The following is a 27,848-nucleotide window of genomic DNA, read 5'->3' as shown; positions in this document are numbered from 1 at the left end:
CGTGGTTATGTTTAACCACGTGTTGTATGAATGAGCGGTTAACTAACTTCAACTGAGCCTCACAAATCGGTAAAATTAATACAATGTTGTCAAATCGACCTTTAACTTCAACTTAAACGTAATGTAATAGTTACTTCCTTTCCCTCAATCATTCATTCCAAGAATTACAGAAAACAATTGTACGATCGGACCTAAAATTTCTTATGAAATTTAAGTCACTCTCGATAGCAACTGTTTCTTCTTCTTTTTTTTTTTTTTTATCAGACACGGATTAAAAACCGTCCATCAGTAATTTGAATTAAAATTCGCCTTAAGAATTTCATCGTGACGTCCCAATTGGTCATTAAACGGCTATTTATATATAATAAGGATATAATAACGATAATAAAGTATTTTTACTGTCATCAAACGTTCCCGATGACCAACAAAAGAATCATCATTGCGCATTGATAAACTCATTCTATCCCTGTCTTTTTTTATCACCATTCAATGTCCTTTCGTTAAGTATTCTAATATTTACAATAAAAAGTACTCAGCGCGTGTACCGTGGAATAAGTTCCATGGGATAAGCCGAAGATGTACACGCAATATGCTTTCGATTTCTTTCTCTCTCTCTCTCTCTTTCTCTCTCTCGTTCTCTTTTTTTCTTTTTAACTTCAATAAGCGACAAAATGAAAATTCTTGATATTGAAAGGAGACAAATTTGTGTGATGATATCAGCATTCGACGGCAGAGACGATCTCATAGAGCACCATTATAAAAATTCTTACAGCTAAATATGTGCGTTGAATGACTTAATATTAAACTGGATATCAACATGCAACAAGAAATCTGTTTTACCCTCGTTATTAATTATTCTATACAACTGAATATGATGAACCTCTACCGTAAAAATCATATACGTAATTTTTATCACTTATTACGAGAGTTAGGATTGCAATTTCGATTTCGAATTTATGATAAATCAGAGTAGCTTCGAATTCATTAAAGAACGTGGTAGTCGATCTATTTATGAAATGAAAATGACTCAATCTTGAATGAACGATGCGTTTACAATCATTGCAAACTTAGGACGATTATGTACCTTCCCTCGTTTTCGGTTTGAAAATTTTGAAACTTTTCCTTGTTGCACCTTACCCAGATTCGCTTCATATTAAGTACTACTTATGGGAGCAATATTTTAGGGAGAAATACAATGTCTCGGGATATCGACGACACTGATTAATGAAACGTCAGATAAGAAGGGAACTAATTTTCCAGTCCGAAACGATAAGGAACTACAATTTCAGCATCGAGAATGTTCGCGTTCTACACGCGACGCGAAATAAACTCGCAAACGAACAGAGAATCCAAATTTTTTCGTTTCTCCCGAAAATATTTCCGCCGCCCTATTTTCCTTTCCCTCTGCCTCTTTATCTGTTACAAATTACTTCACGTTCTCGAAAATAATTGCTTGCTCGCCTAGAAACGTATTCATATTTATCCCCCTTCTCGTCGAAACTATACGTTTTTGCTAACTCTTTCTAAGATATATGTATTTATATATGTAAAGGAAGCGGACATCTTACAAATTAAGGCAAACGTCTCTCACTGTAGAAGGAAATCTCAGCGAAAATGGGATGTCGTTTGATAATAAACGAATGTTCAGTAGCGGCGTGTCTAGCGTCGTTTCAATCGCTCTTTCCCTTTTTCTTCTTCTTTTTTTTCCTTTTTTTTCTTCTTTTTTTTTTTTACTTCATTCTGCTGTATATACTAATGGCAATGAAAAAATAGTTATCTACGTATCGCGCTTGCTCGATAGATATGTTTCCTTTGAAATTCATTGCTCGTTGCAGAAAATAAAAGAATGTGAACGCGCCACCTTCGTTGATCCCAATAATTGGTGGAACGAAACGCTGATAGTATTATAATCGTAAAACGAAGTGGATATTTTTACGTAACTAAATTAATCTGCAACACGTTAATTCACATTATCGAACTGCTTCTCTTCGTGCTTCTTCATTCGTTATGACAGAGCGTTGACGTAATTTGTTCAGCGTTCGTTCGTTTCAATCGAGAAGGATCAAGAAGGATTTGATTTTCGAAAAACTAGGCGTCCATTGCCCGTGAACGAAAAGGAAAAACTTGCAGGCGTGAATTTGTTGCTCGAGAATTATTCGAAAATGAATGCTACCTCGTCTATCCATGTTCTATGTTTCCTTACTTATGGTAACTTACATTAATTACATAGTGTTATCGTTTAATCTTACGTCATTATCGTTATGATTACTAGCGATCATTGAAAACGAAACCGATCGTGATCCTTTAATAACGTTTCCACGATCAATCCAGCTGTATTCATTTCCAATCCCAATAAATGATGATGTAAACGCTATTTAAACGTTCACTATAGTCTGTATTCGTCGTCTTTTTTTTTTTTTTTCTTTTTTCTTTTGCTTTAGAAAATAACATCGTACGCGTCGTTATTCATTAACCATCGATGAGAAAATTGGTAAAAATTTCGAGTGATAAATTTGTCACGATGATCGTGTCGCCGGATTCGTTCTATACGCCCAGACAAAGGTAGTTATCGATCGAATCAAATATGAAGTAATTATCGTTAAAGGAAACCGCGTATTGTAGACATTTTCAGTTACTTGATTCAATTATATGCGATAGAGAATAAAGCCATAACTTACGAAATTAAGGAAATGGTATTTTTTTCTAAAATTCCATTGCAATTTTAGTAACGTGTGGTAAGACGTTAAGATACGTATGACAACAATATAGATTTCATTGGACGTGAATTACTTTTACAAAGACATTAGATTTTAAGTTGTTAAAGTTTATTGTGGCTTGCGGAAAAATAGAAATTTATTTTTTTCATTAAAGGTCTTTTGATTTAACACTAACTTTAATCTTGTACTGTATTACTATCATTCTATTGAATTAAGTGGCCAATGTAGGAAGATTATTATCAACACTTCAATATTAAAATTACACGAATCTAATGCTTCACGAATTGTACGAATTATTTGCTACAACACGATCATCTATCATAATCTGGGCGCGTAACGCGAATCGAATCCTAGGACGAATTGTCATTTATATTACACGTGAAATAGAAAATGTAATATGATCCTAACAGCCTTTCTGGATTCGGTACGATCGTTTCTCTCTCTCTCTCTCTTTCTCTCTCTCTTTCTCTCGAACAAATTACCTCTAAATTCCACAATATCTTTTAATCTTCCATCGAGAATGTCATTCATTCCACCCTCTCTTTAACACACGAACGAGCAGCCTTAACGCCTATGGACTAAGCCTAAACATCGATTTATGTTTCGTAATATGAAGCACATAATTTATTAATATTCGTCTTCCGGTATGTTTCAGCGCTCGTGGCCTCACTTCGATCGAATCGCCTTCGAATCGTCTTTGAACGATCGATGAAAACCACGAATTTTTCTACGGTTACTTTTCGTGGAACGGAATATTATCATCAATTGTGTTCCACGATCTCATTCGAACGGCCACATTAGCTAAATGGACCGCGTCACATTCGTTTCTGTCATTCCACGATTATTATGATGCGACGTTACGATATATCGTTGCGCGATGAGAAATCTTGAAAACACCCATGAAACCCTTCTCTGGTTTGATATCGCACGAACGATGCTGAAAACCATATAGAAAACGTGCATCGCGAGAATTCAACGAAACGTGCTGACCCAATGAAATACGTAACAGTCCTGATATGGTTCAAGTACACAGTACACAATTGTCGTACATATCTGTCCGACAAACGTTCGCGAAATGAATTGCTGATTTAAAAGACACATGTATACGTATATCTATATATGTATGTATATATATATATATATATCGCAAACCTTTCTCCTCACTTTGTTCCTTTAAACCCTCCCGTCGTATTTTCGTCGACCATAAAAATATTTTATGAAATATATCGCTCGTAAAATTCACTAGCTTATTAGCTAACGTTCGCGAAGTGTCTCGAGTGAGGTGTCTCGTCTCAGTGAGTCATCTCTTCTTTTCTTCCTTTTTTCTTTTTTTTTTTTTTCTTTTTCTAACAATCAGCGAGACCAATGGGTCTTCTCATTTTTGTTCTCGCTTCCCTCGTTCGAATTGATCATTCTTCTCATCGAACACAGACAGTATTGACAAGATATTGTAGTGATAATTTAGCAGGAACTCGAAATCTGAAAGTAACTGTCGTTCCCTTCTTCACTTGGTGCATGTCTACGTACATATGCATATGGCTTTGGTGGAGTAGATGAATGTCAAAGAAACTGTGCTAGGGTAAATGCTAGGTACGTCGTCGTTATTATCTAAACAATGATGGAAACGAAATATCAAAAGATCTAACTCGTCCGTAAGTTGATTCGAGAATCACGTGGATTATTAATTCGATATGATTTTTTTTCTTCAGTTAAGAAGTTCCTCCTTCAAGATATCGACTCTCGTCACACTGTTTTGTGTAAAATATTCTCCCTCCCCCTCTCTCTCTCTCTTCACATTTATCCATAGTCTTCCAAATTCGTTTACAGCTACTACTTAATATACTCGAAGATATGTGCAAGTATAATCATGCGGTGATAGATACTTACTAATGTGAGAGTTTATTTACTTAATGTATTACTGGCAAGTGAACGGGCACTTGGGCCCGGCTAAAAATATTCTGCGAGTATCTGCAGGGTGTCTGTTGACTTGTAACAAGGCCGCTCCAAGCTACTTACGCGATTCGATTTGATCGTTTCCAAATCGCTAAGTTCTAAGCATCGCACGCCATCGACGCGTGTGAAAATTCACTTACTTGTCCTCTTTCGTTCCTTTTTTCCCCCGCTCCCCAATTTTCCGTTCTCTTTCGTCGCGCGAAGTGAACAGTTGTAACGAAGCAATCAACGTGTCACAATCGTTTCTAAATTTTCATACAAAAAACTTTACAATTGTACGATTTCCTCATTTTTGTCCGCGGCACGATGCTCGATCGGTGAATCTAAATTTTTATTTTACGTTTTTTTTTCTCTCTTTTTTTTTTTTAGACGTAATAACGTTTAAAGGGTTAACATACTTGAGAGTCAGACTTGTATCTTGGCGATTTGAACACAATGAAGTCTCGAACGAAATTACTTTTTTTTTTTTTTTTTTTGGTCTCTTGTGGTAAACGATGTCTCGAACAATCGAAAACTTTCAGTGATCGTTAGCCATGAAGCAGCCTTTGGGTCATTTTTTTTTTTTTTTTCTTTACAACTCGATTAATCATCCGCTTAATTCGCAATCCGATCTTTCCCTTTTCAGTCGAAGATCTTTGTGAACGAGCAACAAACTAGGTTCTTCGACGACGAACACGTTCCATTCTGTTCGTTCGAAGAACGACCAGTTTCGTTGTCTACGCTCTTGAACGAGTGAGACGAAAGTTTCACGCGCACAAGTCGATCTCGTCGCGTTCGAAACGCTACTCTCAAGCCCTTATCAAGCGATAAGTGGTGCAAAGGCTAAAACGTAATTCGCGTGCATTGGGTTTTGTTTTCGCAGTTCTGGACGATGTTCTTTCCTTTTCTTCTTTGGCGAGCCAACGAACGATCACGGGAGATTAACTATACTTAAAAATACGTTGCACGACTCTACTCCTATTAAAAATATTCGCAGAGGAATTCATACGCGAGCAAGGAAGCTATTGCTCTGAAACGAAAAGAACGTCCGCAATGTGCTTAAGAAACTAATCGTAAGTATCCTCTACAAGCGAATCGAGAGAGTTTTAAACGATGATCAAAGGAAGGCAGCCGGTAATTAGGTCCCTTTTTGCTTCAATGTTTTTTTTTTTTTTTTTTTTTGCATCATTTTGTGCGAATTGAACGATGGTATTCCTGCACTATTCGTTAACGCGACTCGTTGCAAACGATTCTGATTCGTCCAATCGTTTTGCGAAGAGAACGTTCACGATCGGGAAAGAGATCGTCAGTCCAATTGATTACCTTCGTCATCGTTATCACTTTCCTTTCATAGTTTCTTTCGCACGTACGAGAGATTTCTAGTCGATATCTTCCTTAATCATTGTCATCGAATTTTCTTCGATTCACAGGTCGATTTTTCAGCGATTTCTCATGCATATCATTGTACCCGGAGCAATTGTCCAATGTTCACGAAGCGACAATCAATCGGATAGAACACGGACGTACCACATACATACTGACTTTTGTAGGCGAGAGTCTATCGCGAGGTGCTTATCAACTGAAAGAGAATACCGTAACCCGTTCTTGTATCCGTGACATTTCACTCGATCGCCTTTGGGTTTAAGATATTTACCGCAAGATATTTACCGCAAGCTAAAGGCAGGCGTGCGCAACCTTCGTAGAAAGAAACAGCTGTTCGCTGCGTGCACAATAGTCGAAACATCGATTCTGTCTAAAAAAAGAAGTCAAGCACGCCAGTTTTTCTTTTTCCCCTTGTCTTTTTCTCGTCTTTTCTTCTGCCACTTCTGTTTTTTCGCTTCTTTTCTTTTTTTACGTTTCGTTTCTTGCTTAAACCAGACTGTGTTCACGAGAGTCGTAACGATGCGTGTAGAGAATGGATGAGCTAGTTCCTGGCGACGTCGATGACGATGGTGTGTTCGAGCACGGTGGTGACGATGAATGGGCCTTCCTCGAGGCCGACAACACCTAGGTATTGTGGCCCTGCTTGCGGATTTTATTCTCCAGGGCGGAGGTTGGTCGGCCGACGAGGTCCTCCAGTTCATCCGGCGTCAGCACCGTGAAGTCCCTGTTTGCGAGAAAATTTCGCCCGTGTTACTGATGCATATCATTTTCCTCGAACAGACTTCATTGCCTAACAAACTATCGCATTCTCTATAGCAGCGATCTTAAAATTTCCATCTGCGTCGGATATTCTTTTCGTGGATCGTTCTTTTGTTTATTTGTTTGTTAAAGCAGCGTTAAACTCTACTAAACTAAATCTCAAATCTGCCATACCAAGGATATTAAAATTTGTATGGAATTCTATTCAAATTTATTATCCACAAATTGAGTAACAGTCAATAAACTGCACCCGTGTTTCCCACTGATCGATTATCTGTCCAGTGCGAAAGACAGGTAATAAAAATCCCAGAAATAACTTAACAAGCCGATCGTAATAACCGCCTTGTCATCCGTGCTGTTTTAATTACGAAACATGATATATGTACCCACCTGTGTTGAGCCAAGAGCATGTCTATGCTGGTGACACTTCTTTGATGCGTTCCGTCCTTCTGAGCAGCCTTTTGTTTCTTGATGCACAAAGCTCTGAGGGGCGCGAGGAACACACCAATCACCAGCAGGCTACATCCGACGACAATAAGGGCGGTCGAGTTTTGTGCAGCTTCTGCCCCAGGTGCGAGCTGCACCAGGCCTACCACCAACACCACTGCACCCAACAGCAGTGACCCAACCACCACGTGCAAAGAATTAACCTTCGAAAACATTGGAAAAAAAAGACCTCAATCAATAATCAGCTTCGTCACACGTTTACAGTTTACGTTGTTAAGTTTATCGGATCATTCCGGATGAGCGTATCAAAGAAACAAAAATTAGAATCTTCCTTTTCAAAAGAGAGATTAAGAATTAATTCACCAAAGTGGGTAGATTAATTACGAAAATTGAAGGTTTATCTTTTACGTTCTTATATTCTTTTGTTTCGGTGACCTTGATAATCTTTTTTCCGTCACTTTATCTTTCCCTTTTCAGGTTTGCCGATTTAATATTTATCTTTCATTTGGAACGAGATGACAGTGACTCTTGTATCTTAGAAGCGTTCCGTTTGTGAAAAATTCCTTTCGTCGTGACGCTGCTTTGAACAGTGTACTCCAGTTGTGCTCGTTCCACAATGTATTTCGTTATTTAGAAGATAGTTTATTTAATGTTGCGCCTGCTAGTTACAAATTTGCTGTACGCGAGGCTCAACTTCGAAGGCTTCTCTTTTGTGAGAGAACTCTCCTTTGTGTTACGGAGTTACGCGAAGGCAAACATTGTTCTCGTGCGCGTTGCGCAGAAGTGAATCCACTCAATTAGAAATACGATTCTTGAAATACCTTCGCAACGGAGTAATTAAGCGGAACAACGAGCAAAACTTCGAGGCGAGGCGCCATGTTCGAGAAGATCGTTATCGATTGAATCGTAATCGAATAATCGGGTAGATACCGCGTATTGATGTTTAATATTCTTTTTATGAAAATCGCGACGAAACAGGGAAAAGGGTTAAAAGGCTGTAGAATAGCCTGTTAAGGTTGAGTGCATCTGTTTGAACGACGAAGAGCAGGACGAGAGATAAATGAAAGAGCCTAGAGTGCTTTATTATACTTTAACCTTTAAATCCTGACTATAGAGATAACAGCATGCCATTCTTTATGCTCCAAGTGAAATTTATTGTAATTATTTTTCCTCCCCTTTTTCGGAATTGTCTCGATCATTCTGTTCGCAAAATATCAATAAATTTGGTAATGTGAAATTTGGAAACATCTCATCGAATTTCACAAATTATTATATTATTATATTTTGAAATTTTCGAGGTGAACGATTTCTAGTGTCGAAAGCGTGAAAATTCGTACCTCGTGCTTCCTCTCTGTATCTCGCTGTGATATCGAGTTTCAAGGCTGCACCTTAAAGATTTTAATTATCCCCTCAAATTGCACCATTTTGCTTAGCTAGCGGATTTAAATTTAGCTCACCGGCACGCAATGTTATCCAGCGAAACACCAAAAACTCGAACTGTTTCTCCTATTTGGTGAAGTTCAACTATTCGTTTAAACTTGAGAAAAAGGTATCGCAACTTTTAAAATAAAACATGTAGCTCGTATTCGTCATGAAATTGTCCCATTAATCCAAGGAATTGAAATAATATTTTGATCTTGAAACTTCACGATTTTATAACATCCCGTTAAATTCGACCTGTTTCACAATCACATTCTAAATTCCCTTCTCTATAACAATTTTACGACGAATTTCTTTTCTCTAGGATTCTTAACAATCCTCAAGTTTCTCCCATTAATCTATCAGTCGAAATAACAAAAATATACTGTATACATGGCAAAACCTATATCGTTGATAAAAAAAAAATATTACCTTATTATTATCCCGAACGACGTTCGATCAAATAAGAAGAAGAAGAAGAAGAAGAAGAAGAAGAAGATGGTGATCGTTAGGTATAAAAAGAAAAAGAAAAAGAAAAAAAATGGCAAGTAAATTTAGTGTCGATCGTCGGGGAAAGATGTTGTTCATAAAAATTGCCACGGGAGGATGTGCGATGTGAGAGGTGGAAAAGCAAAAATAAATTTTAAACCGTACGCTTTATCGTACGAGCATGAAGTTACACGCCGCTCCAACAGAACGCCCACGAGTTTTCAATGACGTCATTTCCCGCGCGCCGAGAAAATATTCCATTTCTATCTCGCTCGTCCTTCCCCTTTCACTATCCTACCCTAACTAATTCGCCGCGGAGAAATTCTGCGAACAATTATGCAGAGGAAAAATCACGATTAATTCGCTACGATTTCGCCGGATATTTTCATTCGGCGTGGCCGATTTAATCGAGTTATCGTCCGCTGTGGCTATAAAATCAACACGAAATTTCCTCGTCCGATCGAAGGAGAATTTCCACGGATTTCCTCTGCTTATTCTTTTTGCCTTGATTCCACGTCGAGAGAAAAAGAAAGAACTACTTGGTTCATAGAATGTCGTTCTTGGTATTCCGCGAGATATCATTGAGTTGATATTTCTGGGAGGATTAGTGGGAGAATCGTTGTTGAAATGAAATTACTCGCGGTCGGGAACCTAATTGGGAATGAATTTTCAATTGAAACTCTCTCTAAAGCCCCGATAAGGAGTTTTATTAACATCTGATAAATAAGCGATGAATAACTTTAGATTGAAGTTCTGGGTGGCTACCTAGGGAATTTTATAACAAAACTTGCAAGGTTATTTCGGGTCAATAAACGTGAAGGTAGTTCCTTGAAAAGTTAAATCTTTAAGATAATTTAAGATAAGTGAAAATTATAAAATTTTTATAAATTATAAAATTTAAAGAGGAATATGCGAGAGGTCAAATTTAGCGAAATGTTAGGTGTTACGAATCGTAAAATTTCAAAGGCTTATAACGCATGTCTTCTTCAAAATTTTATGACGCTTCTTTAGAATAAATTTTTGTAGAATTTAACAGAAGAAAAGAAAAAAATAAGAGTCAAAATTTTTGCAATGTTTCTTCCTACGTTTGCGTATCGCTATTGTCAAGTTTAAATAATATCTTGTGTTATAAAGAAAAATTTAAGCAATGAAGAATTAGGCAAGATGTTAATTTCAGACAAAACGAAAATTAAACTCTAAAATAAAAATTTCATGATCATAGTTTATGCTTGCATTAACTTGTTGTTTTAAACCTTCACCTTTCGAAGTCTAATAGAAATTAACGGATCTTGCCAGCGTACAGTATGTTATATTAGATTCCTCTTGTTTTCTTTGTGCAAATTTTTTTTTTTTTTTAATCATTATCGAGTAATCGAGATATCGAATGTTTCAAAGTTCAAAATCGAAGGCGACACTTTTCTATTATTGCGTTTCTCAAGGATTCGTCAGGCGATAAATCGTACTTTTTCAATTGATATATTAATTCAAAATCTTTTAATGTAACACAGATAAATATTTTCATAGAAAAGATTCTATCGATAACGTTCTGAGAAACTTTATCGTTTGGTAGAAATTGCAGTCATAAAATATGATACTTGGTAATCCTGAATTTTATATCTTGACTTTAAATGCTTAAAGCTTTAAATACATCTTGTCTTCAGTCATACGTCAAGTCATTTTTAAACTTTTCATCTGTAAACTTTTTATGCGAGATTAAAATAAATTCTGTCTGTATCCTCTGTCTTCCTGAATTAATTTATTTTACGTCTCGTAGAACGTCAACAAGAATTTAAATTTCATTTTTTAAGAAGACAAAATAATCGTCAATTACAAAAATTTCATTCTTTTAAGAAGATATTTTTCTTTAATACTAATTTCACATGTTAAACATCCTACTGATCGGAAAAGTTACTGAGATCAAAAAACTTATTTCCTGTCGTTTCATATTTCCTTGATGGATACTTTCAATTTCAATCAGTCTCAAGATTAATTTCACGTCAAAGTTTAATCTTACGTATCTGAACGCGAACATGGGGAATTTCTGCGGCCTTTCTTTTTCTTAATTCAAGATTAATTTCACGTCAAAGTTTAATTTTACGTATCTGAACGCGAACATGCGGCCTTTCTTTTTCTTAATTTTTGTTGATAATCCCAATCTCGACCCAGTTCCCTGGCGGCAATAAAAAATGTAAATCGCGCCGAATAGCCCTCCGAACGGCCGAAAGTTTCGCGCTCGCGGGTAATTTGCCTTTGAAATCTCAAGTAGAAATCATTTGAAATTCATAAGCGAAGCTCGGAGCTAGCCCCCTTTCCTTGTTTCCCGACTGCAGGATTTTCTTGTCGCGCGCGCGCACGTACCAGCGCGCCTTCGATTCACGCATTCGCACGCGGATCATGTCCGCCGTGAATTTCTCAATCGAACTCACTTTGGAAATTCTATTTATAAAGAGAGACCGACGACGGAAAACCGATGAAGGATACGACACAATTTTTCATGACATCGGTATTCACCCGAACAAATAGCAGGGGAGTTCCGTTTCGCAACTATGAAATTATTTGAAAGTTGCGCAGTTCCGTGGTTGTACCCAGAGCGAATTTCAATGGAAATTTTTACATCAACGTAGATCACTGGGAAATGCTCTGCGACGTTTCATTTCGTTGCGAAAGTACGATATTTGCTGATTAAACTGTGGATAAACATATGTGTGTTTCGTTTATTTTTAATCAAGTTGTACCGTTGTTTTTAATCAAATGAACATGCGTGTATGACATTTTATTTCTAATCAGGTTGTACCGTGGTTTTTAATCAAAAGTTCGTGGTATTGTTCTTTACGATTGCAAGTGTATGTGTTTGATGTCATTTTAATTACTGACGCGTACTTTTCGTAGGGAAAAGTTTAATGAAATATGTTGTGTTATCTTTACAACAATTTTAAATGTTATACAGACTAAGTAAACGGATCTGTATGAGTTTGCTAACAGTTAGAGTCATTTAATTTCACTTTTGTGACTTCTGTTGATTAAATGATGAAATACAAAAACGGGTAGATATTTCGAAATAAAATGCAATGACCCATAAAAATTGTTGCAGTTCTATAAAAATTGCAGCTGTCTAATATTACGAACGTATTCATTTCGTGATTTAAACGTTCCAATAGGAACACCTACGCGTTAAATTATACGAATGCTTCAACTCTTATATACAGGATGATTCACGTAACTTTCGCTCCTGAAGTAACTTTTTAATTATGCGTCTAATGAAAAATTGTTTAATGAAACAGTTGTGTGGTTTTAAGAGAGGCAAAATACGGCAAAATCAATCTTTTGTATGTGTTAAGGGGTTTCGAAATTTTCAAGATTATGTTTATTTTCCTTTTTAATTGGACCATATATTTTTTTCGTTATAAATCGAAAGAATATCAAATTCCAAGTAAGAAAAAAAAAAAAGTATCAAACCACATTGGTCCCAAACCTGATGGTTAAGGAGATATTTTACGATAATTTAAAAGTCATTTCAGGCGTGCACGTTACGTGAATCACCCTATATATGTCCATTCTCTCCAGCAATAATATTCATCCGGAAAAATCAGTAATTTCAGTGAAACTCGTTCGTTTAGAACGAAACGAAAAGATATTTATTTGCTACTTCTGCTATACGCTAGAGATCCTCAACTCCTCTTAAAAATGTAAAGGAAAGAACAAGAAACGAGTGGCCTAACATCTTAGAAATTGAAAAGGTAAAGAGCATCCGGACTGAGAGATGAAACGTTGCATCAGCAGTATAGTAGAAGTATTAGCGATCGTTTCTTGAACACGTTCGACCATCGTGAGAGCACTTGAGTAGATTGAAAACTTTTTGTCGACGGCGGTAAAACGCGGGCCTCGGGAAACGGAGTTCGACAGAGAAGCGAATAAAGTTAATTAGCAATGGTATTTGCCAGAAGAAAAGATTCCGAGGGAAAGCGTGAATATACGCCCCCGCAGTCTCGCGATTCATTCTTTTCGCTCCGACTTTCGTTCTATTCGTAATTTCAAAGTTGATTATACAAGTGTGTAACCTGCAATCGCATTCTACATTCTTCGATGAAAATGTTAGTATTATATTTTGTACATGTTAGACTCTGTTTTATTTTATCTCACTATTTTTTTTTTTTTTTTTTGTAATTTCAGATGTAACAAGATAGTGAATATCTTTTTTTTTCAAAGAGTCACAAGTTTCTTTAGGCTTCGTCTATGAAACATTGTTTTCCTTAAATTTGATGTGTAATTGCGTTTATCGTTAGAGATTAAAAACAATTTTTTAATTTCAAAGAATCACGGTAATTTTGTTTTTGTTCTCATTTTCATCCCAATTGTTCGCAGAAAATTCTGATATTTTCATTGTATATTGTTTTGTACTTTTGAAACCTTAAAAGCAACTGAACTGTGTCAATTATATGCAGCAAATACCGAATTAACGCGACTGAGATAGATTTTTATTTATGCCTAGACACTTATTAAATATTACTGTTCGGAATATTATTAATTTTTAGTTGTAATTGTAAAAAGGTCTTAGGATTTCCTTTTAAAAAGAATTTTCAAAAATACTGTAACTACGAAAGAATTTGTATTTAATTTCCAATATTTTTAAAGTGTCGAATAGGATGTAAAAATATGTACATACTTGATATCACAATCATAAAGAGGACAATTTTGCCAACTGATCAATTGAAATTGATGATTGAATCTTAAAATTGCCTCTCGTGTTTCTCCTGTGATCTTTAAATACAATACGCGTGTACACGTTTAGTTTTATTCGAGAAACATCGAATTACTTATCGTTTATTAATATAATGGTTCTTACCTTTCCACAGAAATAGTATTCCGGAGGTTCTTTGTCAACTAGCGCCAGCACTGCTTCACTCTCGGCCAAAGGACTTCCAGGCTGACTGCTCCCTATCCTGGACCCTTTTTCCTGATAGTAGGTTTTGTGAAACACCTTCACCGAGGGCACTGGCAACGCTGTGATCATCTTGAAAAGAAAAACATCACTCGTAAATGTTCGTCGTACTTAAATACGAGGCGTGTTAAAAAAAAAAAAAAAAAAAAGAAAAGAAGACGAAATTTTTCTACTCTCACTGTCCGAGCTGATTAACGTGTTACTTAAACACTAAGGTTCTCTTCTTTTTTGAATACGCCTAGTACGTCGATATTTAATTAAAAATCCAATAAACCGGATATTGACTCTCCTTTTAGAAACAATACGCTGGCAGAATAAAGAGAAAATACAAATGCGGAGTCAAGTCAATCAATCAATAACGAATAGCTTTACAGCTGTGCATCAATAAAATTTTAATTGCGCCAGCAAACTATTGCAATTTAAATTTCTTTCGACGAGGAGACGTGGGCGTGAGTCTTCGAGCTAACTGTTCGTGTAAGTAATTTGAAAACACATACATCTCGTCGGACATCAGCTCTGTTGGACCAAACGTGTCTGTGTATTCGTGTGTAAGTACCCAAACGATTTCATTTTTTCTTTTTTTTTTTTAATAGAATTTTTGTAGTTAGAAATCATTCTGAGAGGAAACACTTTTATACGCGAAAGCAAGGGAATTTCGAACTTTATAATGCATATATAATAATAAGAATCTCGTAATAACAGTTACAAAATTTTATAATTATGAATCAAACAGTAAGTAAAATCTTCAACTTTATCCTTTGAAAGATACAAACATAAAGCTGACACATATGTCGTGTATCAGAATATAAACACACCCTAAACCTTAAAGAAACTTCTATAATTATATTTTATCTATATTCTATCTATATAATCTAAATTCTATCTATATAATATAAAGAAAATTATTTATGGTCTCATAATTTTTAATCTCTAGTCTCTAGTCATCAAGAATTTAAACTACAAAGATTAAGTACCTTAAATTTTACCCAGTATAAATTCAGTTCATCATAACCTAAGTCTGCGATCTAACGATACTCTCTGAGGATTAAATATACCAAATACACCAAATACACAAGATAACAGTACGCGAAAGGAAGATTAAACGAAGCATTGCTTGTGAAGTCGCGCATCGAACTTTGAAACACGTGATTAGTTACATTAGTTCAGAAATACAGTAAGTAGACTACGAAATAAGCAAATTTGAAAAATTCGTTGAAAAATAAAGTTGACGGAACAGTGATTAAACGTGCACGAAATATATCGCGTTGTATATCGCGTTGGAAATGGGATATTTTTTATAAATATTTAAATGTCAAATTTCGTTCAAAAAAAAAGGTCGCGCGAATTCTCAATCCACTGTGAGGGCGTCCTCGCCAGAAACTTTCCCCCGTTTGCTTTGCTCCACGTTGCTCGAGCGCGCGACATCCAACAACCGAGTCAAGTGCGCTCTGGCTGTCCAGGAAAAACCTCCGAGTCCACCACTGGCTCGTCGATAAATACGGCAATAACGCGACCCTCCCTTTTTCCGTTGTTCGATCCTACCTCAAAGATAGGTTGCAGTCTGTCCTTGGCTTTAATTTCCCGATCGCCGCGGACGTCCCTTTCTCTGGCGCGTTTACACGACAAAGAAGCCGAGCGTGTAGCATTTCCACGGTGGACGAGCTTTCTCGTTCGAGCTCAACATGTGGCGATCCCTCGTCCTTCCACTATACACCGCGGAAGATTTTATATTCCTCTTCTTCCTTCTTCTCCTCCTCTTCTTCTCGCAGTTCTTTCGTTTCGGTTTCTTTCCGCTACAGGATCGATGACAGGGGCGGTGGCGTGTGAGAAGGTCCGATGTTCAAACTTGTGTCTCCGCACAGTGCGACTAATGATCGCGTCCTTGGCACAGCTTTCGAAATCTTCATGTGCAGGCGAAACGTAGTTTCGTTTTATTGCGCGTCTGCTGATGTAGATGTTTGATTGATGCTAGGAGGGAAATTGGATTCGTTCGTGCCTTGCTGAATTTTGTAACACATTGACGGCGACATTGATTTCACGTGTAGGTCGTTCTTCTTAGGTAAAGTATCGGGTATTGTGCCATTTTTTTGAAACTATTTTAGTAAAACGAAATACTTCGATGTTTTAGTTCTTCTTGTGTAACATATTTGTCGTGTAGAATATTTAATTATTAGTTCGTGGGAATTTGTGTGATATAAAATTGAAAGATTGAAACATGGGGGAAGTATTTCAACGTATCTTGAAAAAAATATTAAATACTAAAAGAAAAAAATATTAAATATTAATATTAAAACTTTTAACTGATGTTTAGAAATTTCGAGTGATTGTTTTGTACGGTATCGTATACGGTTGTTTCCTAGAAGAAGTCTCTTAAAACATCGATGCGATTGTTTCGATTTAGATAAATTTGGGAAATTTCTTATTTTATAACGAAATATTATTTTCAAGGCGGGATATTTGAGACGTGATTTGGGAATTTGTTTTTGGGAATGTGTATGCTTGACGAAATGTGTTTCATGCAGTAGTGATTTTGGAAAAACATACGTAACTTTGCCCTCGTAGTATTTATCAAAGTGCATACGTTTAATAAAAAAAAAATAGTAGTGACCTTTCACATCGATTAACGGCGGTAATATAGTCGAGTCTCTGATAGCAATACTGTGAACGTATTTAGAATCTGCCTTATGATAATTGTGCCGTAGTTACATTTCATATTCAACGTTTCAATATTTCAGCGATCAATATTTATTCAATATTTCATATTCAGTATTTTAATATTTCAATGATCAATATTTATTCAATATTTCTTATTCAATATCTCGGTATTGTCAATATTTTTTTCACCAATGTTATGAATATATTATAAAACTTGTGCGCTTTCACTTTAAACGCGGAATACTATTATATTGTTTCAAAATTATTTTCATTTTTAATCGTCGAACAACGCTTTTGATACGTTATCATTGACGCATTTTCTCATGTTATGTATCAGAAACGTCAAATATATTTGCTCCCATTTGTCAAATATATTTCAAAGGAAATTTCATGGTATTTACACGAAGAAGTTTGAAGTCTTTTGATCCAATGTTAAATAAACAGGTTGAATTCGAACACTTCGATGATCTTCAGGAACTAAATTTAAAGATCTCAACTTTAGTAGGATGTTTCATCGAAAAAGATATTGCACAGTGATATTCCAAACTGTGTGTTTCTCGAAACCATACAATTCTCACTGTACCCAATTTTTTTTTTATAGTCAATACTAACTTCAAAATTGTCTGTTCAGTTTATACTAATGTACACAAAGCTCAAAAGACAAGCGGTACGAGTGCTCGGCCTTCGAGTCTCAACGAAACACTTGACTTAAACTTAAACTTTAATCAAGAAAGAATCCGCTCGTCCTCGGACGTATTACACGATGCAAAAGTGTAAAAACAACCTCGCCTCCTCGCTCCTAATTGGAGAAACGTACTTTTTACAGCAAGCTTTGCTCTCAACCATCTGTTTTCCTTTTAAGCTTGCTCGATCCAACGATTATTGGAGAAAAAACGCGAATTCCTCAATTCATTGGCATTGGCACTCGTGTGTAACAATATTATTGCAGCAACAACAACAATGTTGCAGTATTAATGCAACGATGGCTGGCGATGGTTGTAGCAGTAGCAATGATATTGATGGTGGTGCCAGCGGTGGTGGTGGTGGTGGAAATGCTGGTGCCGGTGGCCTAGATACGTTCTTGGGGCCGACGGCCGTTGCACCTCGGTTATCGAACAGCAGAGCTTGCACCGGGTGCAGCTGCACGGCTAGAAAACTATCGCAGACCCGTTTTTGGCGTCCTCCTTGATTCCCCTTACGGAATCGACCGGTTGCGTTTGGAATTAGCACGCTCGCGAGAGCGTTTCGACTTTTAAACATCGACTTCGCCCGACTTCGTCGATGATTCAACCGATCCAGTTTCGCGTTCGCGCGATTGATGTTAAGCGCAGTTGGAGCTGCCCGTTTTTAAGGTCACCTCGTGTCGACCAGGTCCGTTCGATCGCGAGTCTTTGAAGATTCTTTTTCTTCTTTTTTTTTTTTTTTTTTTAGAACTTTAGAGAAAGTAAAAAAGTTCGTCTTTGAATTTGAATTTGATTCGTCTTTCTCGTGCGGTAAATGGGTTTTAGCACTTTTTTAATTGAAGATGAAAATATAATAGAATCCCGTTTGAAAGAGGAAACGAACAGTTCGGCTCGTGCTTGGTTATTTGATTTAGAAGTTATAGTAGCTTAAAAGTGTGTGTTCTTTTTGTTTTTGTTTTTTTTTTTGCTACTTTTTGTTTCTACGGAATTCGTGCACTGAATCGTTCTTTTTGAGAACTGAGACTGGATAGCCCAACGAATTAACAATTTAATGGATATCTGTATACTTGGACTGTTGCAGAAGTTGCGGTGATTTGGAAATATTTTTTTTCTTCCTTTCATTATTTAGGGAATTTCGTACGGTGAATAATATAGAGAGTACCCTACTATACGTTCAAATCTCTATTCAGAATTTCAAATTTTTATGCACAAGTGTGTACAATAACCTAGAATAAAGGTCTCACATCATTTTGTTCAAAATTAACACGATTACCCACTGCGAAACTACAACTAACGTTTCTGCGTTTCAAATTGCACATCGTAACGCGTATCACGCCACCTCTCGAAATAATTTAAATCATACCTTGCGTAATTTTCTCTGGTGGTACACTAAACTTTCCTGAAAATTTCTCGAGCATCTCACTCTCACAAAAATTTACATTTTCACTTTGAAAAAGCAGCTCGGTGGCAAGCCTTTCTTGGAATATTAAAAAATTCTCCAAAAATTTGATCCCGGTTCCCAGAGAGGCGACAACGACTATTTTTCGGTTTATCATATGAACGATAGGAACGAGTCGTCGTATTTCATGGTTAATCTCACGAACGAATAATAACTCTGCACGTGTTAATGATAAACACGGTCTCGCGTAGCCCACGATTACGTTCACCAAGGGACGGGAGATGAACGACACGCAATCCAATCTGCACGTGTTCTGTTATCACGCGTTGCATATCCTGGGTATTCAACTGTGCACGAAATTTCCAACCAACGCGCGAACAGATGGAGGAAAGCGACATTCGCAATCCCTCGTACGTTTCGGTGCGAAAAGTTCCAGTGGATTATCAATTATTGAACTCGTTCCCATCGTTCCGGCTTCGTTTGAATTAGAACGCGGAGGGAGCTTCAGCTGTTGTTACCGGACAACCCGCGTAATTAATTTTTTCCACCTTTGTTTCCTCTGTGTCGCGTGATTCAATTGAAAATTTTTAAAGGTGGATCGTTCAAATCACTGATGGACGAGATAAATTTCCGATAGAGGAAATGTTTTGCTATGATATTGTCTAGATTATGGAAGTACAATTGTGATTTCTTTAAATTTTATAGAATTATAGAAACATAACAACTAAGGATCTCTTGTCGAAATAATCTATAGTCCAAGTATCAAATTAATAGGAAAGAAAATCGCAAATAAATCGTCGCAAAAAACGATGATCTTTGATGAGTTAACGAGCTACCAAAAAAAAAAAAAAAAAAAAACACAATTAAATTCCAAGGTTGAGCTCACTTCAATTGATAACCATTTAACTTCCTTCAACGATCACGTTAAAGCGATTTTAAACTTCAGACTTGTATTTCTCACACGAACGCCTTCTGTACAAAAATTTTAAAGGTGAAAAGAAATTCTAAGAAAAGAGAAAATCGATTTGAAAAAGGACAATCGAGACAATACTCAACGTCTCCGATAACTGCAGAATTGTCAAACACACCTAGCCAACACCGCGCGAGGACGACCGACGTACATACACATATATACATATATATATATATATATATATATATATATATATATATATATATATATATATATATNAAATTTGAGTTGATGATATTGAACACATATATATATATATATATATATATATATATATATATATATATATATATATATATATATATATATATATTTCTTCCGACGTATAGTTCGATATCGCGAATACAGAACAATTAAAAGGAGGCTACAGTACGAAGAAACAGCAAGAGCGGCGGAAACCTAGATTCGCGGTGCGGAGGAGAACTTTCGTCGGCGCGGAACTTTCAAGGCTGCCCCGTTCAAGAGGACCTCGTCAATGGTCGTTGCTGGTGGCTTTTCACGAACCGGCCGCCGCCGTTGTAAACGAAATCTCAAGGCCGGCTCCTTGAGAGGACTGTCAACCAGAAGTCGCCCCTTTTTGGTCGCCGCGGGCTTCGAAAACGTGCAAGTTCGACTCCCCTCGAGGAGAAGGGTTGAAGAAACCTGCGCGTCCGGTGTCTCGGCATTTTCCAGCCAGGGAATCGTACACGACACGTAGGTTACGTGCACGAAGAACGAACGAAGGGGTAATCTTTATTGCTCGGAAAGGCGTAAAGTGGGATAGTGGCCTGATTCCTGGTGTCATGGCTGCAGCTGCATGTGCACCGACCAGAGTGGAACTCTGGCTATAGACACACACACAAACACAGACACACACTATCGCGAATGTGCAACCAGTACTCCAACTCTTCCAAGTCTGTTTCTTGGATCTTTGCCAGAAGCTCGCGGCGATTCTCTGTTTCTCTAGTTTTCGTCGGCTCGGTTGTTGCAAACGGAACCCGTGGAAAACAGAAAAAAAAAAAACGGGGGGGGGGGGGAAAGGGAACGGTGAAAACACGTAGGATTAATATGCGCGCGTTATGCGAGCGTACAGTGGACTCGTCTGGTTTCACAGCGCTCCACTCTCCCTCTCTCTTTCTCTCTCTTACTGACTCGTTCCACTTTTTTCGGTTCGTTTGGTGGCAACGTAGCGCTGACCAAGCTACCATAATTTTTTTGTTCTTTTTGTTCGAGCAAAATCTTCGTCCTAAATGGATATTAGGGAGCGAGAGTTTACCGCAACGCGCGTAACGTTTTTTTTTTTTCTTTTTTTCATTCTTTAAATTAGGTCGAAGGTTTTTGGTATTCATATCGCTTAAGTTTGATACGAAAATGTCCAAATGGTTTAGAAATGTCAGTTTCTTAAGAATAGTTGATGATTTCTAAACTAGATCGTGTTTTTCTTTCTCCTCGGTGAATGTAATTATTTTTTTTATAAAAACTTGAAAAGATATATATATCAGAGAATCTTGACGATGAGAAAGGCTTATTTTTCGAATCATTCGTTTCAAAGTTCTCCGTTCTATCACGCTATCAGAATGATGTTAACGATAGCTTTTTCTTTTTTTTCTTTATTTACGCTATAGAACCCTCTACATGTGCATACTAACAGTACAGAAACAATTTCGCAAATTTTTGTACAAGGATTACAACTAAGATAGATGTTTGCTATTTACATACTTATAACTAGAGCTTACAACTAAAACTAAGAGAACTGTTAAGTCACAGTTAGAAACACAGCTAAGCACTCGACACAGATCCGTTACAGATGGCTTTTGAGAAATTTGTGAATAATCAACAGAGGAGTAATATATGGTTTGCTTAAAAAAGAAGTCCATTGTGTGGGAAGGGAAATAACCAATTCCACATAGTTTATTAATTAAGACATTCCTATTGTCATTGAGATTGGGCCACTGCCAAATTATATGGTTGAGATCTTGAACTAAACTGCCACATTGACATTTTGTATCAAGAGCTAAGTTAATTTTGAAGAGGGTTAACGATTCAGAGGGTGGAAATGTCAAATACCAATTGGAATCTCTCTTTAACGATTCGTAGTATCGCACGTGGATCGATACGATTTTATTGGCAGCCTTTTATTTTCTAAGTCGTTCGTTTCGAACTTTTCGTCGTTTGATTGAAAACTGTGGAGAAAACTGCCAGAGTTCAGAATTTTTCGTGTGTGAATTCTATTAATACGATTTTATCGATAAACGAACATGAGCGTTTCGACGCATCGAGAGGAGAGACCGATCTTCCGTCGGTTTGAAACGATACGTATGTATCTCATGAAGTATGTGCGAAGCGGAGGATGAATATGTGAGTGTCTCTTGAAATTCTGGATGGTTCGTGAGATCCTATTGATACGGTTTGTTGGCAAACGGACGAACGGAGGGAAGGAACGTTTTATATTTGATACACTTTCGCGCGGGATCACCAGTCCCTGGCCATAGAACGTAAATAATTGGAGGACGATCGATAATCTATTTCATGCACGAGAAAATTATCGATTCGGAAAATTGGATTAACGGGACACGGCAGAGAGTTTCGAGTGCAAAAATTAGTAAACAGATTGTTGACCGCGATAAATGGCCCTTTGCCTTGTCCACGCCACGCGATTGAACACCCGGTTTTATAGAAAATAATACCACTATTAGGGATTAGGTTTCACCACGTCTTATTAAATGTCTCAAATTTATTAGTTGTCTAAATTATCCAAACTATCCACTTTATTTTTTCTTTTCTTTTTTTTATCGGTTTCAAAGTCGATCTTTGTCGCAGAATCATGTGAAATACTTGTCAATCGAGCATGTTGGATCTTTTCCCTTTTTTTCTTTTGTTATTTATTCGGTCAGTACAGTAGAACCATTCGTAACAACGATTCGAATAACAAAAATAATTCTAGTTTCTCTTTCTTCAAGAAAGGAAAAGAATCTGGCGTGTTTAGTTAATTTTACAGAAGGTGGTCAGTTACTCGCTAGTAAGGATTGCTCTTCAGTATGATTTTCCATCTTCGTATTATAATATCGATTCCATCGTAATGTGAATTTTGCTCTTGATTATTAGAATGCATTACGATCTGAAAACACAATTTCTCAGTTTTCCTTGAACCACCCAATCCTTTCACATGCACCTAAATATGTTATGTACACTTAATCGATTTTAATCCACAAATATAGATAGTCGTGTTTCTGTCGTAGATAGAGAAAAAGTTGCTGCCAATTATACCGATCAATTTCACAATTTCCAATGTTGATGAAATACTTTGGAGGCTTCGAAGAATTCCTCAGAGATCGTTCGGGGGAGAAAATTGACGAAAGAAGGCCGTCGACCGGTCAGCTTTTTCCATAGAATGTCTAATCGAACGGGGACCATAGCTGCATGTATACTCCCGCACGATAAAAGAAAATAGCTTGGGAAGTATTTATGCAAATACGCGACTTTGCATGGTGCATGCAAGTCGGTTTTATCGAAGGTGGCACGACATCAAGGTGGTTCACCCTTTCGCGGAAGGTACCAATCTACAGGGGTGTTCCGTGCACTGCGTGAAAATAAGCGTTCCACGCCGGCCAGCAGCTGACCCTAAGCTGATTTCAACGAAATCTACGCCGACCATTTTCTCCACCTGCCTCAATTAATCATCCAGATATTCGCTGAATAATTTTTTGTTGACATACATCTCGTAAACTGTAAGTCGTTAGCCATTCTAAACTCGAAATTCACTAACAACATTTCCTTCGTATTTCGCTGACCTCTCGATTTCGATAGAATTTTCATGTTTTTGAGAGTTATAATTCACTAACAGTGTTTCGTCATTTGTAGTTTAATATCAATCACCTGCACGTTTTTTTTTTTTAACTCGATTTTAGTAGAATTCTAATTCTAAACTAATTTATCAACGATTTTTCATTCATATTCCATTCTAATCAATCGCTTCCACACACCACCAATTGTTTAGATAGAATTTCGAAGCAGTTTCAGTAATCTCCCTTTATTGCTTTTTGTTTACAGCTATTGTTTCATCTCCATTGGTCATAAAACCATTCAATCCACGACTTACACACACACTCGACTAATCCGACTGATGATTCTCCCAATTTTCGTCTTTTTCTCGTTTATCAACCAACCATTTATTTCACCACCGAATATTCGCGCATAAATTTTCTCCGTAATACTGTCGTTTCTCGAAACTATTTCCTCTTCGATAACTGTCCGCCGCGACGTGGATTACCAGCACCTTAAAGCTCGAAGCTCCTTCGGTTTCCTCGCAGCCCATTGCCATGACTTCCCTCCCCTCTCCCGTCGGCGAGAAACGGAGTCGAATATCCGGCTTGAATCTCACCGAGACCTAATTATCGACCGTGTGAAAGGCCGGGGATCCTCGTGAGCGTCGAACAACATTGATTTACTTCTTCTCCCCCTTCCCCGGCGACGAGAGATTCCTCGTACGTTGACTCACGGCTGCCAGCCGCGCTAAATGCAGTTGCAACTTTGGCTCTGGCTCGGTTCCAGCGCCAAACCGTATAACCGTATAACCCGCCCCGATAGATTCGGTAATCGAGGTCAGTGTACCCCTTGCTTGCTTTGACGTATCTATTTGCAGAGTAATTTTAATGAGCGCCCCTTTTGCCGAACTTTGCCCCTTTCGTCCCCCCTCGGTGACCTGAGAGAAAGACCCAACGGAATTTAATTGAAATTAAACGAGACTCCTTTGAGACGAACGGACGTCCGGATTTTTAGAATCTACACGAAAGAATTAACACAAAATTACATCGTTCGCAATGGCAGACACGTTTGAACGGAGCTTGTATATTTTTTATTTCACGGTGTTTGATTGTAGGAGAAGCACTGCGACAATTAGCTAGCTGGGATAATTAGTTTTTACACGAACGATTTACACAAGGGTGAGGCAGAAGACACGCAGAAGAACGGTGGTGGGTGTACACGCGCGATACGCGCGTGGAAAACAATCGTAGAAATAGTTCATTAAAATCTCGAGAATCGATAAATGGGTCACCGCAGGTCGTCGGGCAATATCTCACGTATCCACGACGAGTATCCTCGATCGTCAACTGGGTCATTCGACTGTAGCGAAAACTGTGGCGATAAACGCTGAACAGAGCGTGTCTCGGGCCTCGCTTGAGAGAAGCGAGTCTGTTATCGTTTCTGCATCGTTGAGAATGGATTCACAAAGAGACGTAGCTATTTACACGACACCTGCGCCGACGATCACAACAGAGCAATTAGACAACCTACGCGAGCTAACTTCCATTAACGCAACGCAACACGTCCATCAATCATCTACTCAAAGACTCGACGATCTAGCCTCCTTAGAACAGAGGAAACTTTAGTTCGCGGAGAACACTTTATTTACACTCTCGCGTCACCCTCTTCGACATTGTCTAGATCCTCGCGGAGGAGTCTTCAGTCTCGATCTTGCCCGAATGATAAATAGAAAAGAAACAGAGTGTTTCAAGATACTTACCGTGATGACTTTTGCGTTCGACGTTCTTCTGTGAAGAAACGGCGCGTCGATTCGGCGATGGGGGACGCCGGTATCACAAGTGAAAGAGAGAGAGAGAGAGAGAGAGAAAGAGAGAAAAGGAAAGAGAGAGAGAGAGAGAGAGAGAGAGAGCTCGTTCTCACGACGAACGACACATCGGAACTCGAGATTCGTGGCAATCGAACGGAGCGCGAGTACTGCACCGCGAGTACGAACAGCACCCAGCGTACGTGTACGGGTGTAATATCCCGGGCTGGCGAGAGATCGCTTCGACGGGGTGGTGGTCCCGCGAATACTGAGCCTCCGGAGCTTCCTATCCTGGTCGATAAGCCACCCCTCCGGGCCACCCACTCGCGTACTAAAGGTACGATCACACCTGCGCTGACTCACGTGGGGGCTCGCGGTACATTCACACTTGTTAGCCGCGGATGCACCTTTAACCTTTTCCCCCCGGTTGACGATGTACCGACCGATACGCTCGTACCCCCGGGCTCGTGCACCCGAGGGGAGTTTGTACACGGTGCGTGCGCGTGCACCTGAGCTCCGAAACGAGATCCCGCTGTTCTTTTTGTTTGCTCTTGCAATTTGCCTCGCTCTCTTTGCTTGACGATCGCCGCCCCGCAATTTGTCAACGAGTCGCTACTGATTGTGACCGAGTGTCGCCAGTCGATGCGTCTTGCAGATAATGCACGGTGCAACAAGTACCAGAGACGCGGAATACTGCGACGTGGGTATTTCAGGTTCGCCGATGCGGTGGGGTCTCGGAATAGGCTGACCCTGGAAATCTCGGGTATTAGTTTTATCGAACAGTGACGTCGTGGACTCGTAGATTCGTATCTGGTTTCAACGTTTCGGCTGCTGAGCTTCAGTATTTGTTGTATTTAAATGGAAACATACAGGCGGTGGGCGGAAGCGTTCGCTGTGAAGCGGTAAAATTCGATGGAAAGAGAAAAAATTGTCGACATCGTGAACTGTTGTAAGTTTCGTGAATGAAAGTCGCGCAAACAATCCGCTTGGTCGTTTTGGAGCGTGCAAACTTTTACTTTGACTAAGTTCTAAGTTGGTAAAAGATACTGGTGGGAAAGGAAGTATACTTTTGTTCTCGGATATCGTGAAAATTTGAGTGTCTCTGAAATTGTTGGAAAAATCTTTTTCATAATTAATTATCATGATCTTAAAGAGGAGACTGGAAGTGGCCTCTTTAAAATATGATTTTCTTTTCTTCATTATTTTATTGACAAAAGCAAGGTATAATCTTCGAAATGATAGCGGGTTCAATTATGAAAAAGAATTTTTCACTAATTTTATGTTACAAATAAAAAGGAGTAGTAAAAAATGCTACAACATATACTTGTTCATTTTTGTCTTAATAAAAGTTAGTGTTAATTTTAAATATTAGATCCATTTTTAGTAATTACAAAGACAAAAGATTTGAAATTATCTTGAATTTTATTGCATGTACAACTTAATTCCTAATATTTATTTTTCTATAAAAAGTTGAAAATACAAAAAGCTTTTTTACCAGCAATAATAAAAAATATTTTTACCAGAAATAATACTAGAAATGCCAAGAGTCTTGAAAACGAAGGGATAATTAATTTCTATTTTATTCCACTATCAAAGGATTAATTATTACAAAGCTAGATTATTAATTGAAATTTTAATTGTCTGCAGAATTCAATCTATTAAATTAAATGTTTTAACGTTTTAATACGATTGTAAAAATTTGAAATGAAAATACGAATGATTTGTTACATATTTGTCCCTTCATGACATATTTTTCATTTCATTTCATTTTTTTCATTCTGCATAATAAAATGGCCATCGACTTAATGATACCGTTGAGAAATAAAACATAATCAAGGCGTTAAAATATAAAAGGCTATAATCTACTTTATATGTAAATATAGTAAAATAATTAATATATAATATAGTAACACTCAGTAATAGAAAAGCGAAAACAAATGGAAAAATACTTTAACTAACTTTCTTCATATTCTTAACTTACTGTATTGAAATTTATGCACTGCAGGGATACTTTCCCTCGTTAACATACCTTTAACCTTTCTTCTCGACCACTGACATTTTTGCAACGAGAAGCGAACCATTTGATAATATTTTCAACTACTTAACAATGTTTATCTTCGAGTAATTAACATTATTAGCATTACGTTTATTGTTAGTGTTATCAACAGATTTTGCGTTGCAATTTCTTTTATTTTCCGCTTCAATATGACAAAACGAAATTTAATTCAATATGATTGTTCAGTCTTTCTGGCTTTAAGCTGATTACGAACAATTTTACTTGTATTTTAAAAAATACAAAATACAGTTTACTTGTATTTTAAAAAATACAAAATACAGTTTATTTGTATTTTAAAAAATACAGTTTTAATATTCTCTTATTTTTCGTATAAAAGTGCAAAAAAATGGGATGACAGAAATAAAAATCAATCACGATCGATCATCATGACAGTAACAAAATAAATTTCGCTGAATGATAAAACAATAACTAATTGCTTATATAGATTG

General features: G+C 37.5%; 1 protein-coding gene across 1 annotated transcript; it reads right to left on the bottom strand.

Moving 5' to 3' along the window:
- Nucleotides 1-232: 232 nt before the first annotated feature.
- On the bottom strand, nt 233-27,603 carry LOC122536277. The gene is made up of 5 exons (XM_043668513.1): nt 27,380-27,603; nt 25,299-25,306; nt 13,990-14,157; nt 7,182-7,441; nt 233-6,756 (listed from the first exon to the last, which is right to left on the bottom strand). The coding sequence occupies exons 1-5, from the start codon at nt 27,399-27,401 to the stop codon at nt 6,657-6,659; spliced, it is 558 nt and encodes a 185-aa protein (XP_043524448.1). The 5' UTR covers nt 27,402-27,603; the 3' UTR covers nt 233-6,656.
- Between the last annotated feature and the right edge of the window lie 245 nt (nt 27,604-27,848).

The sequence above is a fragment of the Frieseomelitta varia genome, unplaced genomic scaffold, assembly GCF_011392965.1.
Source record: "Frieseomelitta varia isolate USP_RPSP 00005682 unplaced genomic scaffold, Fvar_1.2 scaffold_816, whole genome shotgun sequence".
NCBI lineage: Eukaryota > Metazoa > Arthropoda > Insecta > Hymenoptera > Apidae > Frieseomelitta > Frieseomelitta varia.
This window is presented reverse-complemented; position numbering and strand designations above follow the sequence as displayed.